The sequence below is a fragment of the Sparus aurata genome, chromosome 12, assembly GCF_900880675.1.
Source record: "Sparus aurata chromosome 12, fSpaAur1.1, whole genome shotgun sequence".
Taxonomy (NCBI): domain Eukaryota; kingdom Metazoa; phylum Chordata; class Actinopteri; order Spariformes; family Sparidae; genus Sparus; species Sparus aurata.
Genome location: NC_044198.1, coordinates 23,601,014 through 23,621,380, shown reverse-complemented (window position 1 = coordinate 23,621,380; position 20,367 = coordinate 23,601,014). Strand labels below are relative to the sequence as shown.

Sequence of the window (20,367 nt, the reverse complement as noted above, 5' to 3'; positions counted from 1 at the left end):
CCTCTCAATGATCTCTGGAGGATAAATAAAGGTTGGTTGGTTGATTAAATATTCTCTGTCTTTTGTTCTCTGTCCCTCCAGAGCTCCCACAGCAACATGTCTGTAAGGAGGAGGAGGTTCTCGCTGACCAGCAGCTCTGTAACCAGGAGAGGAACTCCAGTCTGGACCAAGAGGACCCGGAGCCTCCAGAGATTAAAGAGGAACAGGAGGAACTCTGCAGCAGTCAAGAGGGAGAGCAGTTTGTACTGAAGGTGGAGACGGATACCGTCATGTTGACTCCAACTTATGAGGAAAGTGAACACAGTGAAGCAGAACCAACAAGTGACCAGCAACTCCTCTCTAACAACTCTGATGTAGCTGAGAGCCGAGACCAGAAAGGAGGAAAACATGGAGACTCTGGATCAGCTGGAGATGGAGAGCCAAAGAAAAAGAAAAGACATCACGGAAGCAACAGTCACAGTGATGATGCAAAAAACTCTACCTCATCAGACATTCAACATAACACTGACCCAGGTAAAAAGTCCTTCAAATGTGACACATGTGGAAAGACTTTTAAGTTCAAGTCCCGATTGACTATACACCTAAGCATCCACACAGGCGAGAAGAAGTATTCTTGCAAAGCATGTGGAAAACATTTCAGGATTCGTTGTCAATTAACAGTCCACATGAGAACCCACGCAGGTGAGAAGCCGTATTCTTGCCAAACATGTGGGAAAGGTTTCGGGTCTAATTTTGAATGGAAGCAGCACATGAGAATTCACACAGGTGAAAGGCCATTTTCTTGCAACACATGTCAGAAGACATTCAACTCTAGTAACCAGTTAAAAAGACATAAGAGAATCCACACAGGTGAGAAACCGTTTACTTGCAAAACATGTGGGAAGACTTTCATCTCTTGTGGCGACTTAAAAAAACATACGAGAACACACACAGGTGAGAAACCGTATTCCTGCCAAACATGTGGGAAATCATTTCGTACTTCATGTAGTTTGAAAGGGCACATGAGAACCCACACTGGTGAGAAGCCGTTTACTTGCAAAACATGTGGGAAAGCTTTCACGATAAAGAGAACCTTAACAATTCACATGATGACCCACACAGGTGAGAAACCTTTTACCTGTGAAATTTGTGGGGAGGCTTTCAGGCTTCGTGTTCAATTAACTTATCACATGAGAATCCACACAGGTGAGAAACCTTTTACCTGTGAAATTTGTGGGAAGACTTTCACTCTAAACAGTAAGTTAACAGTTCACATGAGAATCCACACAGGTGAGAAACCGTATTCTTGCCAAACATGTGGGAAATCAGTACGTGATTCATATATTTTGAAGAGGCACAAGAGAACCCACACAGATGAGAAACCTTTTACCTGTGGAATTTGTGGGAAGGCTTTCAGGGGTCGTGATCAATTAACTTCTCACATGAGAATCCACACAGGTGAGAAACCTTTTACCTGTGAAATTTGTGGGAAGGCTTTCACTCTTAAGTGTAATTTAACAGTTCACATGAGAATCCACACAGGTGAGAAACCGTATTCTTGCCAAACATGTGGGAAATCAGTACGTGATTCATATATTTTGAAAAGGCACATGAGAATCCACACAGATGAGAGACCTTTTCCCTGTGAAATTTGTGGGAAGGCTTTCATGAGTCGTGATCAATTAACTTCTCACATGAGAACCCACACAGGTGAGAAACCGTAACCCTGTGAGACCTGGGGAAAGTTTGTCTGATCAGTCTGCTTTGACGAGACATTCGATGACACCTCCATATTTGCAAAATATGTTGGAGGTGGATCAGTTCTAGTGTTTCATGTATAATTGCGCAACTGTAGCTTTAAATGACGTACTTGAAGAATCCTCAGAGGATCAATATACACCGGAGGAATGATGAGCTGATGCTGAATGTGTACAATTTCCCCTTGAGAAGATGTCAAAATATGTTTTGTTTCTATCTTCATGCTGATTTGCCCATATTTGTTAACAACATGATTAAAAAGTCGAGTTAATGAGTCTCATGTGTCCTGCTTTTATATAAACAGTTATATGTTAAATACTTGTTTTACAGTAGCTTCCATGTATGTAGCCAAAAAGTTAGCTGTTAGTTCAAAGTAGCAGTTTAGAAAAGAGTACCACATTTCTTTGTGGAATTAAACAGAGTAGATCTACAGCTTAATACAAGGAGAACACTAACATAGTGTAAACACACTGTGAAAAGAATATAAACATGGCGTTAAATATAGTTAATTAAATGAATTTAAATAACGTCTATGGAATTGAATAATTATTAAACGTCGTTTTGGGGCTGCTCAGCAACTGGAGGACATTTGTTGGCCCAATTATTTTTAAACAAGTTCTGAATTAAATGTCTTCAGTCTGAAGCGGAACTAAAAGCCTCCGCACTTCCCCTGTCGGAGCCTTAGAGCGTGGCACCCAGCGGAAGTAAACAGTAGCAGTTAGTAGCATAAGCTGCATGTGTGTAATGAATGAAGTGAAGACGGTACTGAGTCACAGCGCAGCTCATTATTGGACGAGTTAAAAACAGAACAATGAGTTCAGTTGAGAGTTTGAGAGAGTTTGTCAACGAGCGACTAACTGCTGCTGCTGAAGAAATGTTCAGACTTTTTAAAACAACTATCGTCCAGTATGAGGAAGAGATCGATCGGCAGCGCGTCATGCTGGATATCTGCTGGAAACCCCAAGTAAAGTTACACAGGATAGGTGAGTAAAAGTTTATTATTTTGGTAACACTAATGTTCAGAGCCCTGGAGTGGCCACCGAAGGGGGCATATGCATCGCAGCCACGTTTCACTACATCGAGCGAACATACGAATGTTTCCCGTGTTTTGGTTCATTCCACTCCGGGACTCCGGAGGTTCTGAGTGTCCGCTGCACGGCTGAGTTCCATTCTCCAAGACCGCTGCGAAATTCCGCTCAGAAAATTATGATTTTCATGTCATGTTGACTCCAGCGTATGAGGTAAGTGACCACAGTGAAGCAGAACCAACAAGTGACCAGCAGCTCCTCTCTATCAACTCTCATGTAGCTGAGAGCCGAGACCAGAAAGGAGAAAAACATGGAGACTCAGGATCAGCTGGAGATGGAGAGCCAAAGAAAAGAAAAAAATCACGGAAGCAAAAGTCACAGTGATGATGCAAAAAACTCTACCTCATCAGACATTCAACATAACACTGACCCAGGTAAAAAGTCCTTCAAATGTGACACATGTGGAAAGACCTTTAAGTTCAAATCCCAATTGACTATACACCTAAGCATCCACACAGGCGAGAAGAAGTATTCTTGCAAAACATATGGAAAAAATTTCAGGATTCGTTGTCAATTAACAGTCCACATGAGAACCCACACAGGTGAGAAGCCGTATTCTTGCCAAACATGTGGGAAAGCTTTCACACTAAACTGTTCCTTAAAAGTTCACATGAGAACCCACACAGGTGAGAAACCGTATTCTTGCTAAACATGTGGGAAAGATTTTGGGTCTAATTTTGAATGCAAGCAGCACATGAGAATCCACACAGGTGAAAGGCCATTTTCTTGCAACACATGTCAGAAGACATTCAGCTCTAGTAACCAGTTAAAAAAACATGAGAGAATCCTCACAGGTGAGAAACCATTTACGTGCAAAACATGTGGGAAAGCTTTCAGCCAACACTCACACGTAGAGCTCCACATGAGAATCCACACAGGTGAGAAACCGTATTCTTGCCAAACATGTGGGAAGACTTTCATCTCTTGTGGCGCCTTAATAAAACATACAAGAATACACACAGGTGAGAAACCTTATATCTGTAAAATTTGTGGGGAGGCTTTTAGGCATAGTCATCAATTAACTAATCACACGAGAATACACACAGGTGAGAAACCTTATACCTCTCATAGGCTTTCATGCAGCGTGGTCAATTAAGTTATCACATGAGAATCCACACAGGTGAGAATCCGTATTCTTGCCAAATATGTGGGAAATCATCACGAAATGCATGTAGTTAGAAAAGGCACGCAAGAATCCACACAGGTGAGAAGCCGTTCACTTGCAAAACATGTGGGAAAGCTTTCACGCTAAAGAGAACCTTAACAGTTCACATGACGACCCACACAGATGAGAGACCTTTTGCCTGTGGAATTTGTGGGGAGGCTTTCGGGGTTCGTCGTCAGTTAACTTCTCACACGAGAACCCACACAGGTGAGAGACCGTAGCCTTGCCAGACCTGGGGAAAGTTTGTCCGATCAGTCTGCTTTGATGAGACATTCGATGACACGTACAGACGAGTAGCCTTGTGTTTGCAAAATATGTTGGAGGTGGATCAGTTCTAGTGTTTCTTGTATAATTGCGCACCTGTAACTTTAAATGACTAAATGAAGAATCCTCAGAGGATCAATATACACAGGAGGAATGATGAGCTGATGCTGAATGTGTACAATTTCCCCTTGAGAAGATGTCAAAATATGTTTGTGTCTATCTTCATGCTGATTTGCCCATATTTGTTAACATGATTAAAAAGTCGAGTTAATAAGCCTCATCTGTCCCACTTATTATCGCTCCTCCTGTCCTGCTTTTATATAAACAGTTATATTTTAAATACTTGTAGTTTTTACAGTAGCTTCCATGTATGTAACCAAAAAGTTAGCTGTTAGTTCAAGGTAGCAGTTTAGAAAAGAGCACCACATTTCTTTGTGGAATTAAGCAGAGTAGAACTACACCTTAATACAAGGAGTACACAAACATAGTGTGAACACACTGTGAAAAGAGTAAAAACATGGTGTTTAATATAGTTAATTATGAATTTAAATAACATGTAAGAAATGGAAAGAGACTGGGGGGCAACCTCCTTCTATTATAATATTTTGACTAGTACGGACAATATAAACACAGACAAAATATATCAAACCAATTCAAGGTCATTAATAGACTACATTATACAAAATCTAGATTGCATAAGATGTATCTCCTATATGTGGTATATGAAGGTACACTGCTCCAATCTTTGTGGTCATGTCCAAAAACTCAGCCATTCTGCGATAAAATATTTGACTGTCTGTCCGGAACGTATGACATCACTCTGAAGCTAGATCCACTAATAAGTGTTTTGGGGGCCACACTTGATTAAGCTGCTAAATTTCAATCTCAAGCAGTTTTATTTATCATGGTACTGGCAAAAAAAGGAGTCGGTTCCAACTTGTGAGATGTGGATTAGTGAACTGAGCAGTGTATTCCATCTGGACGAGCTCAGATATCACTTAAACAAGAAGCCTGAGTTATTGACAAATATTTGGAATCCTATTAAAACTTTTATGACTAGCAATGTTTTATAATCTTATAATTTTACCAGATATCTGTTTCCCAAATATAAATGTATCTTGCTCATGTTAACATCATTGTATTATTGTAATGAGCCTCCTGTTTGCCTTTGCCCCATGTGCCTAAGTGCCTTTGCTTTGTAAGCATCAACATGTGTCTGACATCCAAATACCAAAACACTCTCTCGCTTTTTTTCTTGTCCTATCTTTTTACATTTGACATCATTCGTTTACATGTTTGTGTTTGTTTATTTTAATAGTATGTTCTTTGTTAACTTACAACAGTGTTAGAGGAAATGTGTATCGTAATGCACAGGGTACAAGGAGTCTTTGTTTTGTTGGTTTGCCTGTAGCTACCTTTTTTTCTTGATAACCCCTTGTACTCAATTTGTGTACTTTCGTCCGTTAAGTACGAATATGATCGGTCAAATAACTTTATTTGAACTACAAATTACAGGACCAGCCGTTTGAATGTTTACCTTGCTGTCAATGGTTGTTTACCCTTTTGTGAAAAAAACAATAAACACGTTTAAGAAAAAGAAATGCTATCGGACCACCAATTTTTATTTTCCCTTCTTTATCTTGTTTGATTTTATTTTGAGGGGCAGGTTGTTTCTCCCCTTCTCTGATGAACTGTATGGATGGTGTTGTCTCGTCCTGGTCTGACGCTTTTCCTGTCTCTCCCGCTCCAAGATGTCAGCCAGTGCACGGAAAACCTTGTCATGGCGCCATCTGTATCTTCCCTGGCTGAGAGCTGTCTTGCATCCCGCCAGTATGTGCGCCATTGTTCCAATCCCTCCGGATAGCCTACACAATGGGTCCTCCCTCATTCCCCATATGTGGAGGTTTGTTGGTGATACAACGGTGTCATACACAGAGCGGAGCAGTAAAGAGATGGGAAAGGGCTCCAGTCTCCAGATCTCAGGCCACGTGAACTTACCAAGTTCACTTACATTTTTCTTCACTGTATTGTACTATATTGTATTGTAGCTAAAAAGATCAATATAATGATTATTAACCTGTTTATATCTAAGAAGAATTTAGCCATCTTGATTCATGGATTATGAGCTCCGTTGCTGTGAAATCAGACACTTGAAAACAGTGTTGCTTTATTTCCAGATATGAAACATCTCCTGCATATGATTTAAGCAATATTCATTACAAATCTGTGGGTGTTGAATCTACAGACATGGCCGGATTGATCTTCTAGAAGGTCCAGGGGCAACAATGAGTTGGTGGGCACCTTATAACCCTTCTGTTCCTGTCACACTCAGTGTTCCCAGTTGAAGCAAAGTATTCTTTCCTTCACCAGGTTTACAAGCCTGCATCACCAGCACTCAACTTAAATCATGTATTCTGCACATTCTGCTTCAGTATGTACCTAAATAAAGTCACAATTAATCATATTAAAACAAATCACATGGTGTACTCGACTTTTGAGGCTCCCGGCGGCACCGTGGCTTGATCATACGAGTTTTACCCCGAAATCAGATTTTCAAACAAACGCATCCTATTTCTGTAGAAGTTGCGTTTTGAATGATTAAAGGTTTTTTACCATATATTTAAATGTACACATCAGCAAAATCTGTCATATGGTCAGAATAATACCGTAAATGTTATGCCGTTTAAGTTGCTTAATTCATTAGGTCATCTCATTAGATAACCTGATGACAGTCTAAGTGCCAAAATGCTGTTGTCAATAAACTTTATTGCAAGTGAAGTGGACAGTGTGTGGAAGTATTTTTCCTGATTTTTTCGGCCTGCTACTACAGTTGCAGCCTGTTTTGGATTTCATGGTCTCCTACGGTTACTGTTTGACAGTTTTTTATAAAATGAATTTTCAGTAAACTGTTTTTTAATTATTTTTTTTCTACTTTGCTGAGGTTTGTATTAATTATTCCTGTGCATTCTGATGTATGATTTCTGTCTCTGAAACGCTGGCTATGAACAATTTGGTTCTTGTGGAGATGGTGGTGTTAAATTTAGATAAATTAAATTAATTTAAATAACATGTAAGAAATTGTAAAGAAATATTAAGTCTTTTTGAGTCTGCTTAACAACTGGAGAACATGCCCAATTATTTTGTTCAAGTTTAAAACTGTAGTCAGATATTTCAGTTTCAAACAAGTTCTGAATTAAATGTCTTCAGTCTGAAGTGGAACTAAAAGCCTCCGCGGCGCACTTCCCCTGTCGGAGCTTAAGCGTGTGGCACCCACCGGAAGTAAACAGTAGCAGTTAGTAGCATTAGCTGCATATGTGTAATGAGTGCAGTGAAGACGGTACTGAGTCACAGCGCAGCTCATCATCGGACGAGTTAAAAACAGAACAATGAGTTCAGTTGAGAGTTTAAGAGAGTTTGTCAACGAGCGACTAACTGCTGCTGCTGAAGAAATATTCAGCGTTTTTAAAACAACTATCGTCCAGTACGAGGAAGAGATCGATCGGCAGCGCGTCATGCTGGATATCTGCTGGAAACCCCAAGTAAAGTTACACAGGATAGGTGAGTAAAAGTTTATCATTTTGGTAACACTAATATTCAGAGACCTGGAGTGGCCACAGAGGGGGACATATGCATCGCAGCCACGTTTCACTACATCGAGCGAACAAACTGGTGTTTCCCGCGTTTTGGTTCATTCCACTCCGGGACTCTGGAGGTTCTGAGTTTCCACTGCGCGGCTGAGCTCCGTTCTAGAGAAGACCGCGGCGAAACTCCGCTCAGAAAATGATGATTTTACACACAAAATGTTTCGAAAAATGTGAGGAAAACTAAAACTCAACAGAAAGCGGTGTGTCTAATTCAACTTATTCGGAAGAAATTTCGGCATTGATGTTGAGTCAGTGGGTTAGATGAGATGGAAACTGTTGGAAAAAATGTAGATTTTAAATTAAAAAACATTATTAGCAAATATGTGGATCACTTAAGTCGTTTTAACGAGATATGTCCTAATCACCCAGTGTGTTAATACAATTCGGCATTGGTTCGGAGTCAGTGGGTCACATGACCTGGAAGCTATTGTTGTTGAAGCTTGTGATTCTGCCTTTGTTCTGTGTGCCTCAGTGCCCTTGTGAATGAGGGTTGCCTCTCAATGATCTCTGGAGGATAAATAAACATTGTTTGGTTGATTAAATATTCTCTGTCTTTTGTTCTCTGCCCCTCCAGAGCTCCCACAGCAACATGTCTGTAAGGAGGAGGAGGTTCTCGCTGACCAGCAGCTCTGTAACCAGGAGAGGAACTCCAGTCTGGACCGAGAGGACCAAGAGGACCCAGAGCCTCCAGAGATTAAAGAGGAACAGGGGGAACTCTGCGCCAGTCAGGAGGGAGAGCAGCTTGTACTGAAGGTGGAGACGGATACCGTCATGTTGACTCCAACACATGAGGAAAGTGACCAAAGTGAAGCAGAACTAACAACTGACCAGCAGCTCCTCTCTAACAACTCTGATGTAGCTGAGAGCCAGCACCAGAAAGGAGGAAAACATGGAGACTCGGGATCAGCTAGAGATGGAGAACCAAAAAAAAAGAAAAAACATCACAGAAGCAAAAGTCATGGTAAAGATGCAAAAAACTCTACCTCAACAGACATTCAACATAACACTGACTCAGGTAAAAAGTCCTACGAATGTGACACATGTGGAAAGACTTTTAAGTTCAAGACCCAATTGAATTCACACCTAAGAACCCACAGAGGCGAGAAGAAGTATTCTTGCAAAACATGTGGAAAAAAATTCAGGATTCGTTTTCAATTAACAGTCCACATGAGAACCCACACAGGTGAGAAGCCGTATTCTTGCAAAACATGTGGGAAAGCTTTCACGCTAACCTGTTCCTTAAAAGTTCACATGAGAATCCACACAGGTGAGAAACCGTATTCTTGCCAGACATGTGGGAAGGCTTTCATTTCTAATAATGACTGGAGGCGGCACACGAGAATCCACACAGGTGAGAAACCCTATTCTTGCCAAACATGTGGGAAAGATTTTGGGTCTAATTTTGAATGCAAGCAGCACATGAGAATCCACACAGGTGAAAGGCCATTTTCTTGCAACACGTGTCAGAAGACATTCAGCTCTAGAAACTACTTAAAAAAACATGAGAGAATCCACACAGGTGAGAAACCGTTTATTTGCAAAACATGTGGGAAAGCTTTCATGCGAAACTGTTCCTTAACAGTTCACATGAGAACCCACACAGGTGAGAAACCATATTCTTGCCAAACATGTGGGAAACATTTCGGGTCTAATTTTGAATGCACGCGGCACATAAGAATTCACACAGGTGAGAACCCGTTTACTTGCAAAACATGTGGGAAAGCTTTCAGGTCTAATTTTGAATGGAAGCAGCACATGAGAATTCACACAGGTGAGAGGCAATTTTCTTGCAACACATGTCTGAAGACATTCAACTCTAATAGCCACTTAAAAAAACATGAGAGAATCCACACAGGTGAGAAACCATTTACTTGCAAAACATGTGGGAAAGCTTTCAGCCAACACTCACACGTAGAGCTCCACATGAGAATCCACACAGGTTTGAAACCGTATTCTTGCCAAACATGTGGGAAGACTTTCATCTCCTGTGGCGAATTAAAAAAACATACAAGAACACACACAGGTGAGAAACCTTATACCTGTAAAATTTGTGGGGTGGCTTTCAGGCAGCGTTATGAATTAACTAATCACACAAGAATCCACACAGGTGAGAAACCGCATACCTGTAAAATTTGTGGAGAGGCTTTCAGGCAGCGTTATCAATTATCTTATCACATGAGAATCCACACAGGTGAAAAACCGTATTCTTGCCAAATATGTGGGAAATCATTAATTAATTCATGTAGTTTGAAAAGGCACACAAGAATCCACACAGGTGAGAAGCCGTTTGCTTGCAAAACATGTGGGAAAGCTTTCACGCTAAAGAGAACCTTAACAGTTCACATGATGACCCACACAGGTGAGAAACCTTTTATCTGTGAAATTTGTGGGGAGGCTTTCATGCTTCGTGCTCAGTTAACTTGTCACATGAGAACCCACACAGGCGAGAAACCGTATTCTTGCAAAACATGCGGGAAAGCTTACATGCAAAGAAAAAGCTTACTTTGTCACATGAGAACCCACACAGATGAGAAACCTTTTAACTGTGGAATTTGTGGGGAGGATTTCAAGGGTCGTGACCAGTTAACTTATCACATGAGTACCCACACAGGTGAGAAACCTTTTGCCTGTGAAATTTGTGGGAGGGCTTACGGGGGTCGTACTCAGTTAACTTCTCACATGAGAGCCCACACAGGTGAGAAACCGTAACCCTGCGAGACCTGGGGAAAGTTTGTCTGATCAGTCTGCTTTGACGAGACATTTGATGGCGAGTAGCCTTGTATTTGCAAAATATGTTGGAGGTGGATCAGTTCTAGTGTTTCGTGTATAATTGTGCAACTATAACTTTAAATGACATACTTGAAGAATCCTCAGAGGATCAATATACACAGGAGGAATCATAGCTGATCCTGAATGTGTACAATTCCCCCTTGAGAAGATGTCAAAATATGTTTATGTGTCTATCTTCATGCTGATTTGCCCATAGGGCTGGGCGATAAAACGATAACGATATCTATCGCGATAGACACGTGATCAATATCAATAGTTTGATATATAGTCCAGTTGCTGGATGATTGGTTTATGCACGCAACTCTGTTTACTTTCGATCAAAACAAAACTTAATTTCAGACACAGACCGTAGAACCTCCGTATCTCTACGCATTAGCGCAACGGCCCATTTGCGCTAATGCGTCGGGATACAGAGGTTCTAGGGTTGAGAAAATGTCGTGCCAAAAGAAAGGGCGGTCTGACGGAGATGTAGAGCAGTGTGAATTTTCTCTATACAATGTACACTTGCAATAATATAGATTTTTTTAAGGTGGGCCTCGTTTTAGGTGGTTAAAATTCGCTTTGCACTGGACCGTGTTCACTGCAGTACAAAGCTGAGCGTCTGGGCTGGAGCGGCTCTGTGCCGCTGATCAGTGATTACAGTAGGAAACAGACCGACTATAGATACGTACTTTATATGACCCCACTTAAAAAAATGAACTATCCCATTAACTTATTGTCAAGCAGCAATGTCAGCATCTACACTATTTTGTCTCATGTCTTCAATTCTGATTCTAAAATCTTGAAAATGATTTTTTCCCCCAAAAGTCTCACCTGTAGTCACCATTTAAAGGGTTATTTTTCTAATTTTACTTAATTCTAATGGGTAAAAAAAAAATCAATAATTATCAATATCGATTGATATGAAACAGTTATATCGTGATAGATTTTTCAACCATATCGCCCAGCCCTATTTGCCCATATTTTTTAACACCATGACTTAAAAGTTGAGTTAATCGGTCTCATCTGTCCCACTTATTATCGCTCCTCCTGTCCTGCTAAAACAGTTACATGTTAAATAGTTGTTTTTACAGTCGCTTCCATGTATGTAACCAAAAAGTTAGCTGTTAGTTCAAAGTAGCAGTTTAGAAAAGAGTACCACATTTCTTTGTGGAATTAAACAGAGTAGATCTACACCTTAATACAAGGAGTACACAAACATAGTGTGAACACACTGTGTGAAAAGAGTTTAAACATGGTGTTAAATATAGTTAATTATGAATTTAAATAACATGTAAGAAATGGATAGAGACTGGGGGGCAACCTCCTTCTATTATAATATTTTGACTAGTCCGGACAATATAAACACAGACAAAATCAAGGATGAACGGGTAAAGGAGAGCTGAGGAAACCTGCGAGGAATCTCTTTGTAATGTCAGTAGGTGTTCCATAAATGTCAGACATATATAAATCCTATATGTGGTATACGAAGGTGCACTGCTCCAATTTTTGTGGTCGTGTCCAAAAACTCAGTCAAAATATTTGACTATCTGTCCGGAACGTATGACATCACTCTGAAGCCAGATCCACTAATAAGTGTTTTGGGGGCCACACTTGATTAAGCTGGTAAATTTCAATCTCAAGCAGTTTTATTTATCATGGTATTGGTTCCAACTTGTGAGATGTGGATTAGTGAACTGAGCAGTGTATTACATCTGGATGAGCTCAGATATCACTTAAACAAGAAGCCTGAGTTATTGACAAATATTTGGAATCCTATTAAAACTTTTATGACTACCAATATTTTATAATCGTATAATTTTACCAGATATGTTTCCCAAGTATACATTTATCTTGCTCATGTTAACATCCTTGTATTATTGTAATGAGCCTCCTGTTTGCCTTTGCCCCATGTGCCTGAGTGCCTTTGCTTTGTAAGCATCAACATATGTCTGACATCCAAATGCCAAAAATCTCTCGCCTTTTTTTTCTTTTCCTATCTTTTGGCAATTTGACATCATTTGTTTACATGTTTGTGTTTTTTTATTTTAATGGTATGTGTTTTTTGTTAACTTCCAACAGTGTTAGAGGAATTTTGTTTCGTAATGCAGAGGGTACAAGGAATCTTTGTTTTGTTGGTTTGCCTGTAGCTACCTTTTTTTTCCTGATAACCACTTGTACTGAATTTGTTTACTTTTGTCAGTTAAGAACGAATATGATCAGCCAAATAACTTTATTTGAACTTCAAATTACAGGACCAGCCGTATGAATGTTTACCTTGCTGTCAATGGCTGTTACCCTTTTGTGAAAAAACAATAAACACGTTTAAGAAAAAAAAAATGCAATTGGACCACCTATATTTATTTTCCCTTCTTTATCTTGTTTGATTTTATTTTGAGGGGCAGGTTGTTTCTCCCCTTCTCTGATGAACTGTATGGATGGCGTTGTCTCGTCCTGGTCTGATGCTTTTTCTGTCTCTCCCGCTCCAAGATGTCAGCCAGTGCACAGAGAACCTTGTCATGGGGCCATCTGTATCTTCCCTGGCTGAGAGCTGTCTTGCATCCCGCCAGTATGTGCGCCATTGTTCCAATCCCTCCAGATAGCCTACACAATGGGTCCTCCCTCATTCCCCATATGTGGAGGTTTGTTGGTGGTACAAGGGTGTCATACACAGAGCGGAGCAGGAAAGAGATGGGAAAGGGCTCCGTTCTCAAGATCTCAGGCCACGTGATCTTCCACTTTGGCAGGTCCCACTTTGTCCAGGCTCCTTGTGATCCAAGTTCGACGGCCCTAGACCTGCGCCTTTCTTCCTCCAGGTGTCGGACCTCGGCTTGCATCATGTCCCTCCTCTGCAGTGTTAGAGGAGGGATACAAAAACATTACAGTCTGCAGAGTTTCACATTTTAATGCCATTTTTGTCCTCTTGAGACCTGATTAACACCTGTATCTACATTAAATCATGAGATTAATGGGAAAAAATACCAATCGGGATAAAGTTCAAAATAAGGACACCCCAAGGCAAACTGTTGGCAGGTTTGGTGTAAGCTTCTTGCAAAGTTCACTTACTTTTTTCTTCACTGCATTGTACTCTGTTCAATTCAGACACTTGAAATGAGGCTGTGACTATATTGTCCTTCATTTGACTGCAAATACAGTTTGATGCATATTCACACCTAAAGAGTTACTTACCAAGTTCACTTACATTTTTCTTCACTGTATTGTACTCTATTGTATTGTAGCTAAAAAGATATATATAATAATTATTAACCTGTTTATATCTAAGATGAGTTTAGCCATCTTGATTTATGGATTATGGTCCTTCATGTGACTGCACATACAGTTTGATGCATATTGTCATCACACAGCTTCCTGCAAACAAAATGATAAGCCAAAATTTTTTTATTAGATTACATCACAAAAAGTGAATTTTCTTTCATAACAAAGAGGATAAAGGTTCTCAATAAAGATAGATGAGATTACCTTGATGTCAGAGATCATGTTCACTTGTTTGTCCCACATATAAACCTTCCTCTGCTGTGTGCAGCTTCCCTCTGCTGGTAGCTGTGATATCATATTCCAGTTTCACTTTCTTTTAACTTGAAACCAATCTATGAAGTGTTGCTTTATTTCCAGCTATGAAACATCTCCTGCATATGATTTAAGCAATATTCACTACAAATCTGTGGGTGCTGAATCTACAGACATGGCCAGATTGACCTTCTAGAAGGTCCAGGGGCAACAATGTGTTGGTGGGCACCTTATAACCCTTCTGCTCCTGTCACACTCAGTGTTCCCAGTTGAAGCAAAGAATTCTTTCCTTCACCAGGTTTACAAGCCTGCATCACCAGCACTCAACTTAAATCATGTATTCTGCACATTCTGCTTCAGTATGTACCTAAGTAAAGTCACAATTAATCATATTAAAACAAATCACATGGTGTACTCGACTTTTGAGGCTCCCGGGTGCCCCTTGGCTTGATCATACGAGTATTACCCTGAAATCAGATTTTCAAACAAATGTATCTTATTTCTGTAGAAGTTACGTTTTGATTGTGTTGAATGATTAAAGGTTGTTTACAATATATTTAAATATACACATCAGCAAAATCTGTCATATGGTCAGAATAATACCGTAAATGTTATGCCGTTTAAATTGCTTAATTCATTAGGTCATCTTATCAGATAACCTGATGACAGTCTAAGTGCCAAAATGCTGTTGTCAATAAACTTTATTGCAAGTGAAGTGGACAGTGTGCGGGAGTCGTTTTCCTGATTTTTTCTGCTACTACAGTTGCAGTCTGTTTTGGATTTTATGGTCTCCTACCGTTAGTGTTTGACAGTTTTTTTTAAAATGTATTTTCTGTAAACTGTTTTTTAATTATTTTTTTCTACTTTGCTGAGGTTTGTATTAATTATTCCTGTGCATTCTGATGTATGATTTCTGTCTCTGAAACCCTGGCTATAAACAATTTGGTTCTTGTGGAGATGGTGGTGTTGAATATAGATAAATTAAATGGATTTAAATAACATGTAAGAAATGGAAAAAAAAAATATCAAAAGTCTTTTTGATTCTGCTTAGCAACTGGAGAATATGTGTTGGCCCAATTATTTTGTTCAAGTTTAAAACTGTAGTCAGATATTTCAGTTTCAAACAAGTTCTGAATTAAATGTCTTCAGTCTGAAGTGGAACTAAAAGCCTCCGCGGCGCACTTCCCCTGTCGGAGCCTTAGAGCGTGGCACCCAGCGGAAGTAAACAGTAGCAGTTAGTAGCATTAGCTTCATGTGTGTAATGAGTAAAGTGAAGACAGTACTGAGTCACAGCGCAGCTCATTATTTGAGGAGTTAAAAACAGAGCAATGAGTTCAGTTGAGAGTTTGAGAGAGTTTGTCAACGAGCGACTAACTGCTGCTGCTGAAGAAATATTCAGAGTTTTTAAAACAACTATCGTCCAGTACGAGGAAGAGATCGATCGGCATCGCGTCATGCTGGATATCTGCTGGAAACCCCAAGTAAAGTTAAACAGGATAGGTGAGTAAAAGTTTCTTATTTTAATAACAATGTTATTCAGGGCCCTGGAGTGGCCACAGAGGGGGACATATACATCGCAGCCACGTTTCACCACATCGAGCGAACAAACTGGTGTTTCCCGCGTTTCAGCTGCACGGCTGAGCTCCATTCTATAGAAGACCGCGGCGAAACTCCACATAGAAAATGATCCTTTTACACACAAAACGTTCCGAAAAATGTGAGGAACACTGAAACTCAACAGAAAGAGGTGTGTCTCATTCAACTTATTAGGAAGACATTTCGGCATTGATGTTGAGTAAGTGGGTTAGATGAGATCGAAACTGTTGGAAAAAATGTCGATTTTTAAATAAAAAAACATTAATGGCAACTATGTGGAGCACTAAAGTCCTTTTAACAAGGTGTGTACTAATCACCCAGTGTGTTAATACAATTCGGCATTGGTTTGGAGTCAGTTGGTCACATGACCTGGAAGCTATTGAAACTTTTTGAGTATTTCTACTTGTTATTCTGCCTTTGTTCTGTGTGCCTCAGTGCCCTTGTGAATGAGGGTTGCCTCTCAATGATCTCTGGATCTCTCTAAATAAAGGTTGGTTGGTTGATTAAATATTCTCTGTCTTTTGTTCTCTGCCCCTCCAGAGCTCCCACAGCAACATGTCTGTAAGGAGGAGGAGGTTCTCGCTGACCAGCAGCTCTGTAACCAGGAGAGGAACTCCAGTCTGGACCAAGAGGACTCAGAGCCTCCAGAGATTAAAGAGGAACAGGAGGAACTCTGCACCAGTCAAGAGGGAGAGCAGCTTGTACTGAAGGTGGAGACGGATACCGTCATGTTGACTCCAAGACATGAGGAAAGTGACCACAGTGAAGCAGAACCAACAAGTGACCAGCAGCTCCTCTCTAACAACTCTCATGTAGCTGAGAGCCGAGACCAGAAAGGTGGAAAACATGGAGACTCGGGATCAGCTGGAGATGGAGAGCCAAAGGAAAAGAAAAAACATCACGGAAGCAAAAGTCACAGTGATGATGCCAAAAACTCTACCTCAACAGACATTCAACATAACACTGACCCAGGTAAAAAGTCCTTCAAATGTGACACATGTGGAAAGACCTTTAAGTTAAAGTCCCAATTGAATATACACCTAAGAACCCACACAGGTGAGAAGAAGTATTCTTGCAAAACATGTGGAAAAAAATTCAGGATTCGTTTTCAATTAACAGTCCACATGAGAACCCACACAGGTGAGAAGCCGTATTCTTGCAAAACATGTGGGAAATCTTTCACGCTAAATTGTTCCTTAAAAGTTCACATGAGAATCCACACAGGTGAGAAACCGTATTCTTGCCAAACATGTGGGAAAGATTTCAGGTCTAATTGTGAATGGAGACGGCACATGAGAATCCACACAGGTGAGAAACCGTATTCTTGCCAGACATGTGGGAAAGATTTCGGGTCTAATTTTGAATGCAAGCAGCACATGAGAATTCACACAGGTGAGAGGCCATTTTCTTGCAACACATGTCAGAAGACATTCAGCTCTAGTTACCACTTAAAAAAACATGAGAGAATCCACACAGGCGAGAAACCATTTACTTGCAATACATGTGGAAAAAATTTCAGGTTTCGTTGTCAATTAACAGTCCACATGAGAACCCACACAGGTGAGAAACCGTATTTTTGCCAAACATGTGGGAAAGGTTTCGGGTCTAATTTTGAATGCAAGCAGCACATGAGAATCCACACAGGTGAAAGGCCATTTTCTTGCAACACATGTCAGAAGACATTCAGCTCTAGTAACCACTTAAAAAAACATGAGAGAATCCACACAGGTGAGAAACCATTTGCTTGCAAAACATGTGGGAAGACTTTCATCTCTTGTGGCGAATTAAAAAAACATACGAGAATACACACAGGTGAGAAACCGCATACCTGTAAAATTTGTGGGGAGGCTTTCAGGCAGCGTTATCAATTAACTAATCACACGAGAATACACACAGGTGAGAAACCGCATACCTGTGAAGTTTGTGGGGAGGCTTTCAGGCAGCGTTATCAGTTATCTTATCACATGAGAATCCACACAGGTGAAAAACCATATTCTTGCCAAATATGTGGGAAATCATTAATTAATTCATGTAGTTTGAAAAGGCACACAAGAATCCACACAGGTGAGAAGCCGTTTGCTTGCAAAACATGTGGGAAAGCTTTCACGCTAAAGAGAACCTTAACAGTTCACATGATGACCCACACAGGTGAGAAACCTTTTACCTGTGAAATTTGTGGGGAGGCTTTCATGCTTCGTGCTCAGTTAACTTGTCACATGAGAACCCACACAGGCGAGAAACCGTATTCTTGCAAAACATGCGGGAAAGCTTACATGCAAAGAAAAAGCTTACTTTGTCACATGAGAACCCACACAGATGAGAAACCTTTTAACTGTGGAATTTGTGGGGAGGATTTCAAGGGTCGTGACCAGTTAACTTATCACATGAGTATCCACACAGGTGAGAAACCTTTTGCCTGTGAAATTTGTGGGAAGGCTTACGGGGGTCGTACTCAGTTAACTTCTCACATGAGAACCCACACAGGTGAGAAACCGTAACCCTGCGAGACCTGGGGAAAGTTTGTCTGATCAGTCTGCTTTGACCAGACATTTGATGGCGAGTAGCCTTGTATTTGCAAAATATGTTGGAGGGGCATTAGTTCTTGTGTTTCATGTATAATTGCGCAACTGTAACTTTAAATGACATACTTGAAGAATCCTCAGAGGATCAATATACACAGGAGGAATGATGAGCTGATGCTGAATGTGTACAATTCCCCCTTGAGAAGATGTCAAAATATGTTTGTGTCTATCTTCATGCTGATTTGCCCATAGGGCTGGGCGATAAAACGATAACGATATCTATCGCGATAGACACGTGATCAATATCAATAGTTTGATATATAGTCCAGTTGCTGGACGAGAGGTTTATGCACGCACCTCTGTTTACTTTTGATCAAAACAAAACTTAATTTCAGACACAGACACAGACCGTAGAACCTCCGTATCTCTACGCATTAGCGCAACGGCCCATTTGTGCTAATGCGTCGGGATACAGAGGTTCTAGGGTTGAGAAAATGTCGTGCCAAAAGAAAGGGCGGTCTGACGGAGATGTAAAGCGGTATGAATTTTCTCTATACAACGTACACTTGCAATAATATAGATTTTTTTTGAGGTGGGCCTCGTTTTAGGTGGTTAAAATTCGCTTTGCACTGGTCCGTGTTCACTGCAGTACAAAGCTGAGCGTCTGGGCTGGAGCGGCTCTGTGCCGCTGATCGGTGATTACAGTAGGAAACAGACCAACTATATTATGACTATATTACCCCACTTCAAAAAAACGAACCATCCCATTAACTTATTGTCACGTAGCAATGTCATTTAAAGGTTTTTTTTTTCAAATTTTACTTATTTCTAATGGGTAAAAAAAAAAAAATCAATAATTATCAATATCGATTGATATGAAACAGTTATATCGTGATAGATTTTTTAGCCATATCGCCCAGCCCTATTTGCCCATATTTGTTAACACCATGACTTAAAAGTCGAGTTAATCGGTCTCATCTGTCCCAGTTATTATCGCTCCTCCTGTCCTGCTAAAACGGTTACATGTTAAATAGTTGTTTTTACAGTCGCTTCCATGTATGTAACCAAAAAGTTAGCTGTTAGTTCAAAGTAGCAGTTTAGAAAAGAGTACCACATTTCTTTGTGGAATTAGGCAGAGTAGATCTACACCTTAATACAAGGAGTACACAAACATATTGTAAACACACTGTGTGAATAGAGTATAAACATGGTGTTAAATATAGTTAATTATGAATTTAAAAAACATGCAAGAAATGGAAAGAGACTGGGGGGCAACCTCCTTCTATAATGATATTTTGACTAGTCCGGACAATATAAACACAGACAAAATCAAGGATGAACAGGTAAAGGAGAGCTGAGGATACCTGCGAGGAATCTCTTTGTAATGTCAGTAGGTGTTCCATAAATGTCAGACATATATAAATCCAATTCAAGGTCATTAATAGACTACATTATACAAAATCTAGATTGCATAAGATGTATCTCCTATATGTGGTATATGAAGGTACACTGCTCCAATCTTCGTGGTCGTGTCCAAAAACTCAGCCATTCTGAGATAAAATATTTGACTGTCTGTCCAGAACGTATAACATCACTGTGAAGCCAGATCCACTGATAAGTGTTTTTGGGGCCACACTTGATTAAGCTGATAAATTTTAATCTCAAGCAGTTTTATTTATCATGGTACTAGCAAAAAAAGGGGGTCGGTTCCAACTTCTGAGATGTGGATTAGGGAACTGAGCAGTGTATTACATCTGGACGAGCTCAGATATCACTTAAACAAGAAGCTTGAGTTATTGACAAATATTTGGAATCCTATTAAAACTTTTATGACTAGCAATGTTTTATAAGCTTATAATTTTACCAGATATCTGTTTCCCTAAGTATAAATGTATCTTGCTCATGTTAACATCCTTGTATTATTGTAATGAGCCTCCTGTTTGCCTTTGCCCCATGTGCCTAAGTGCCTTTGCTTTGTAAGCATCAACATATGTCTGACATCCAAATACCAAAACACTCTCTCGCTTTTTTTTTCTTTTCCTATCTTTTGGCAA

At 40.1% G+C, this 20,367-nt stretch overlaps 3 protein-coding genes and 1 long non-coding RNA gene across 4 annotated transcripts; all 4 read left to right on the top strand.

Annotated features, from left to right (window-relative positions):
• Positions 1 to 78: 78 nt before the first annotated feature.
• On the top strand, positions 79 to 2,012 carry LOC115593340 (gastrula zinc finger protein XlCGF57.1-like). Its single transcript, XM_030436857.1, has one exon. It carries the CDS (start codon positions 270 to 272, stop codon positions 1,701 to 1,703), a length of 1,434 nt encoding a protein of 477 aa, XP_030292717.1. The 5' UTR covers positions 79 to 269; the 3' UTR covers positions 1,704 to 2,012.
• A 1,892-nt stretch (positions 2,013 to 3,904) lies between these two features.
• Positions 3,905 to 4,529, top strand: LOC115593346 (uncharacterized). Its single transcript, XR_003986294.1, has 2 exons — positions 3,905 to 4,029; positions 4,114 to 4,529. It is a non-coding gene; the product is annotated as an uncharacterized LOC115593346 (long non-coding RNA).
• Positions 4,530 to 7,523: 2,994 nt separating this feature from the next.
• LOC115593335 (zinc finger protein 260-like) lies at positions 7,524 to 13,012 on the top strand. Its single transcript, XM_030436853.1, has 2 exons — positions 7,524 to 7,812; positions 8,473 to 13,012. Exons 1-2 carry the CDS (start codon positions 7,641 to 7,643, stop codon positions 10,605 to 10,607), a joined length of 2,307 nt encoding a protein of 768 aa, XP_030292713.1. The 5' UTR covers positions 7,524 to 7,640; the 3' UTR covers positions 10,608 to 13,012.
• Positions 13,013 to 16,757: 3,745 nt separating this feature from the next.
• LOC115593343 (zinc finger protein 665-like) lies at positions 16,758 to 20,367 on the top strand. Its single transcript, XM_030436860.1, has one exon. It carries the CDS (start codon positions 16,916 to 16,918, stop codon positions 18,287 to 18,289), a length of 1,374 nt encoding a protein of 457 aa, XP_030292720.1. The 5' UTR covers positions 16,758 to 16,915; the 3' UTR covers positions 18,290 to 20,367.

Bases quoted from the DNA above. Each gene is read 5' to 3' on its own strand.
- LOC115593340 (XM_030436857.1), top strand. From the start codon at position 270: ATGTTGACTCCAACTTATGAGGAAAGTGAACACAGTGAAGCAGAACCA.
- LOC115593335 (XM_030436853.1), top strand. From the start codon at position 7,641: ATGAGTTCAGTTGAGAGTTTAAGAGAGTTTGTCAACGAGCGACTAACT. The intron at 7,813-8,472 runs GTGAGTAAAAGT...CTGCCCCTCCAG, and splicing joins AGTAAAGTTACACAGGATAG to AGCTCCCACAGCAACATGTC.
- LOC115593343 (XM_030436860.1), top strand. From the start codon at position 16,916: ATGAGAACCCACACAGGTGAGAAGCCGTATTCTTGCAAAACATGTGGG.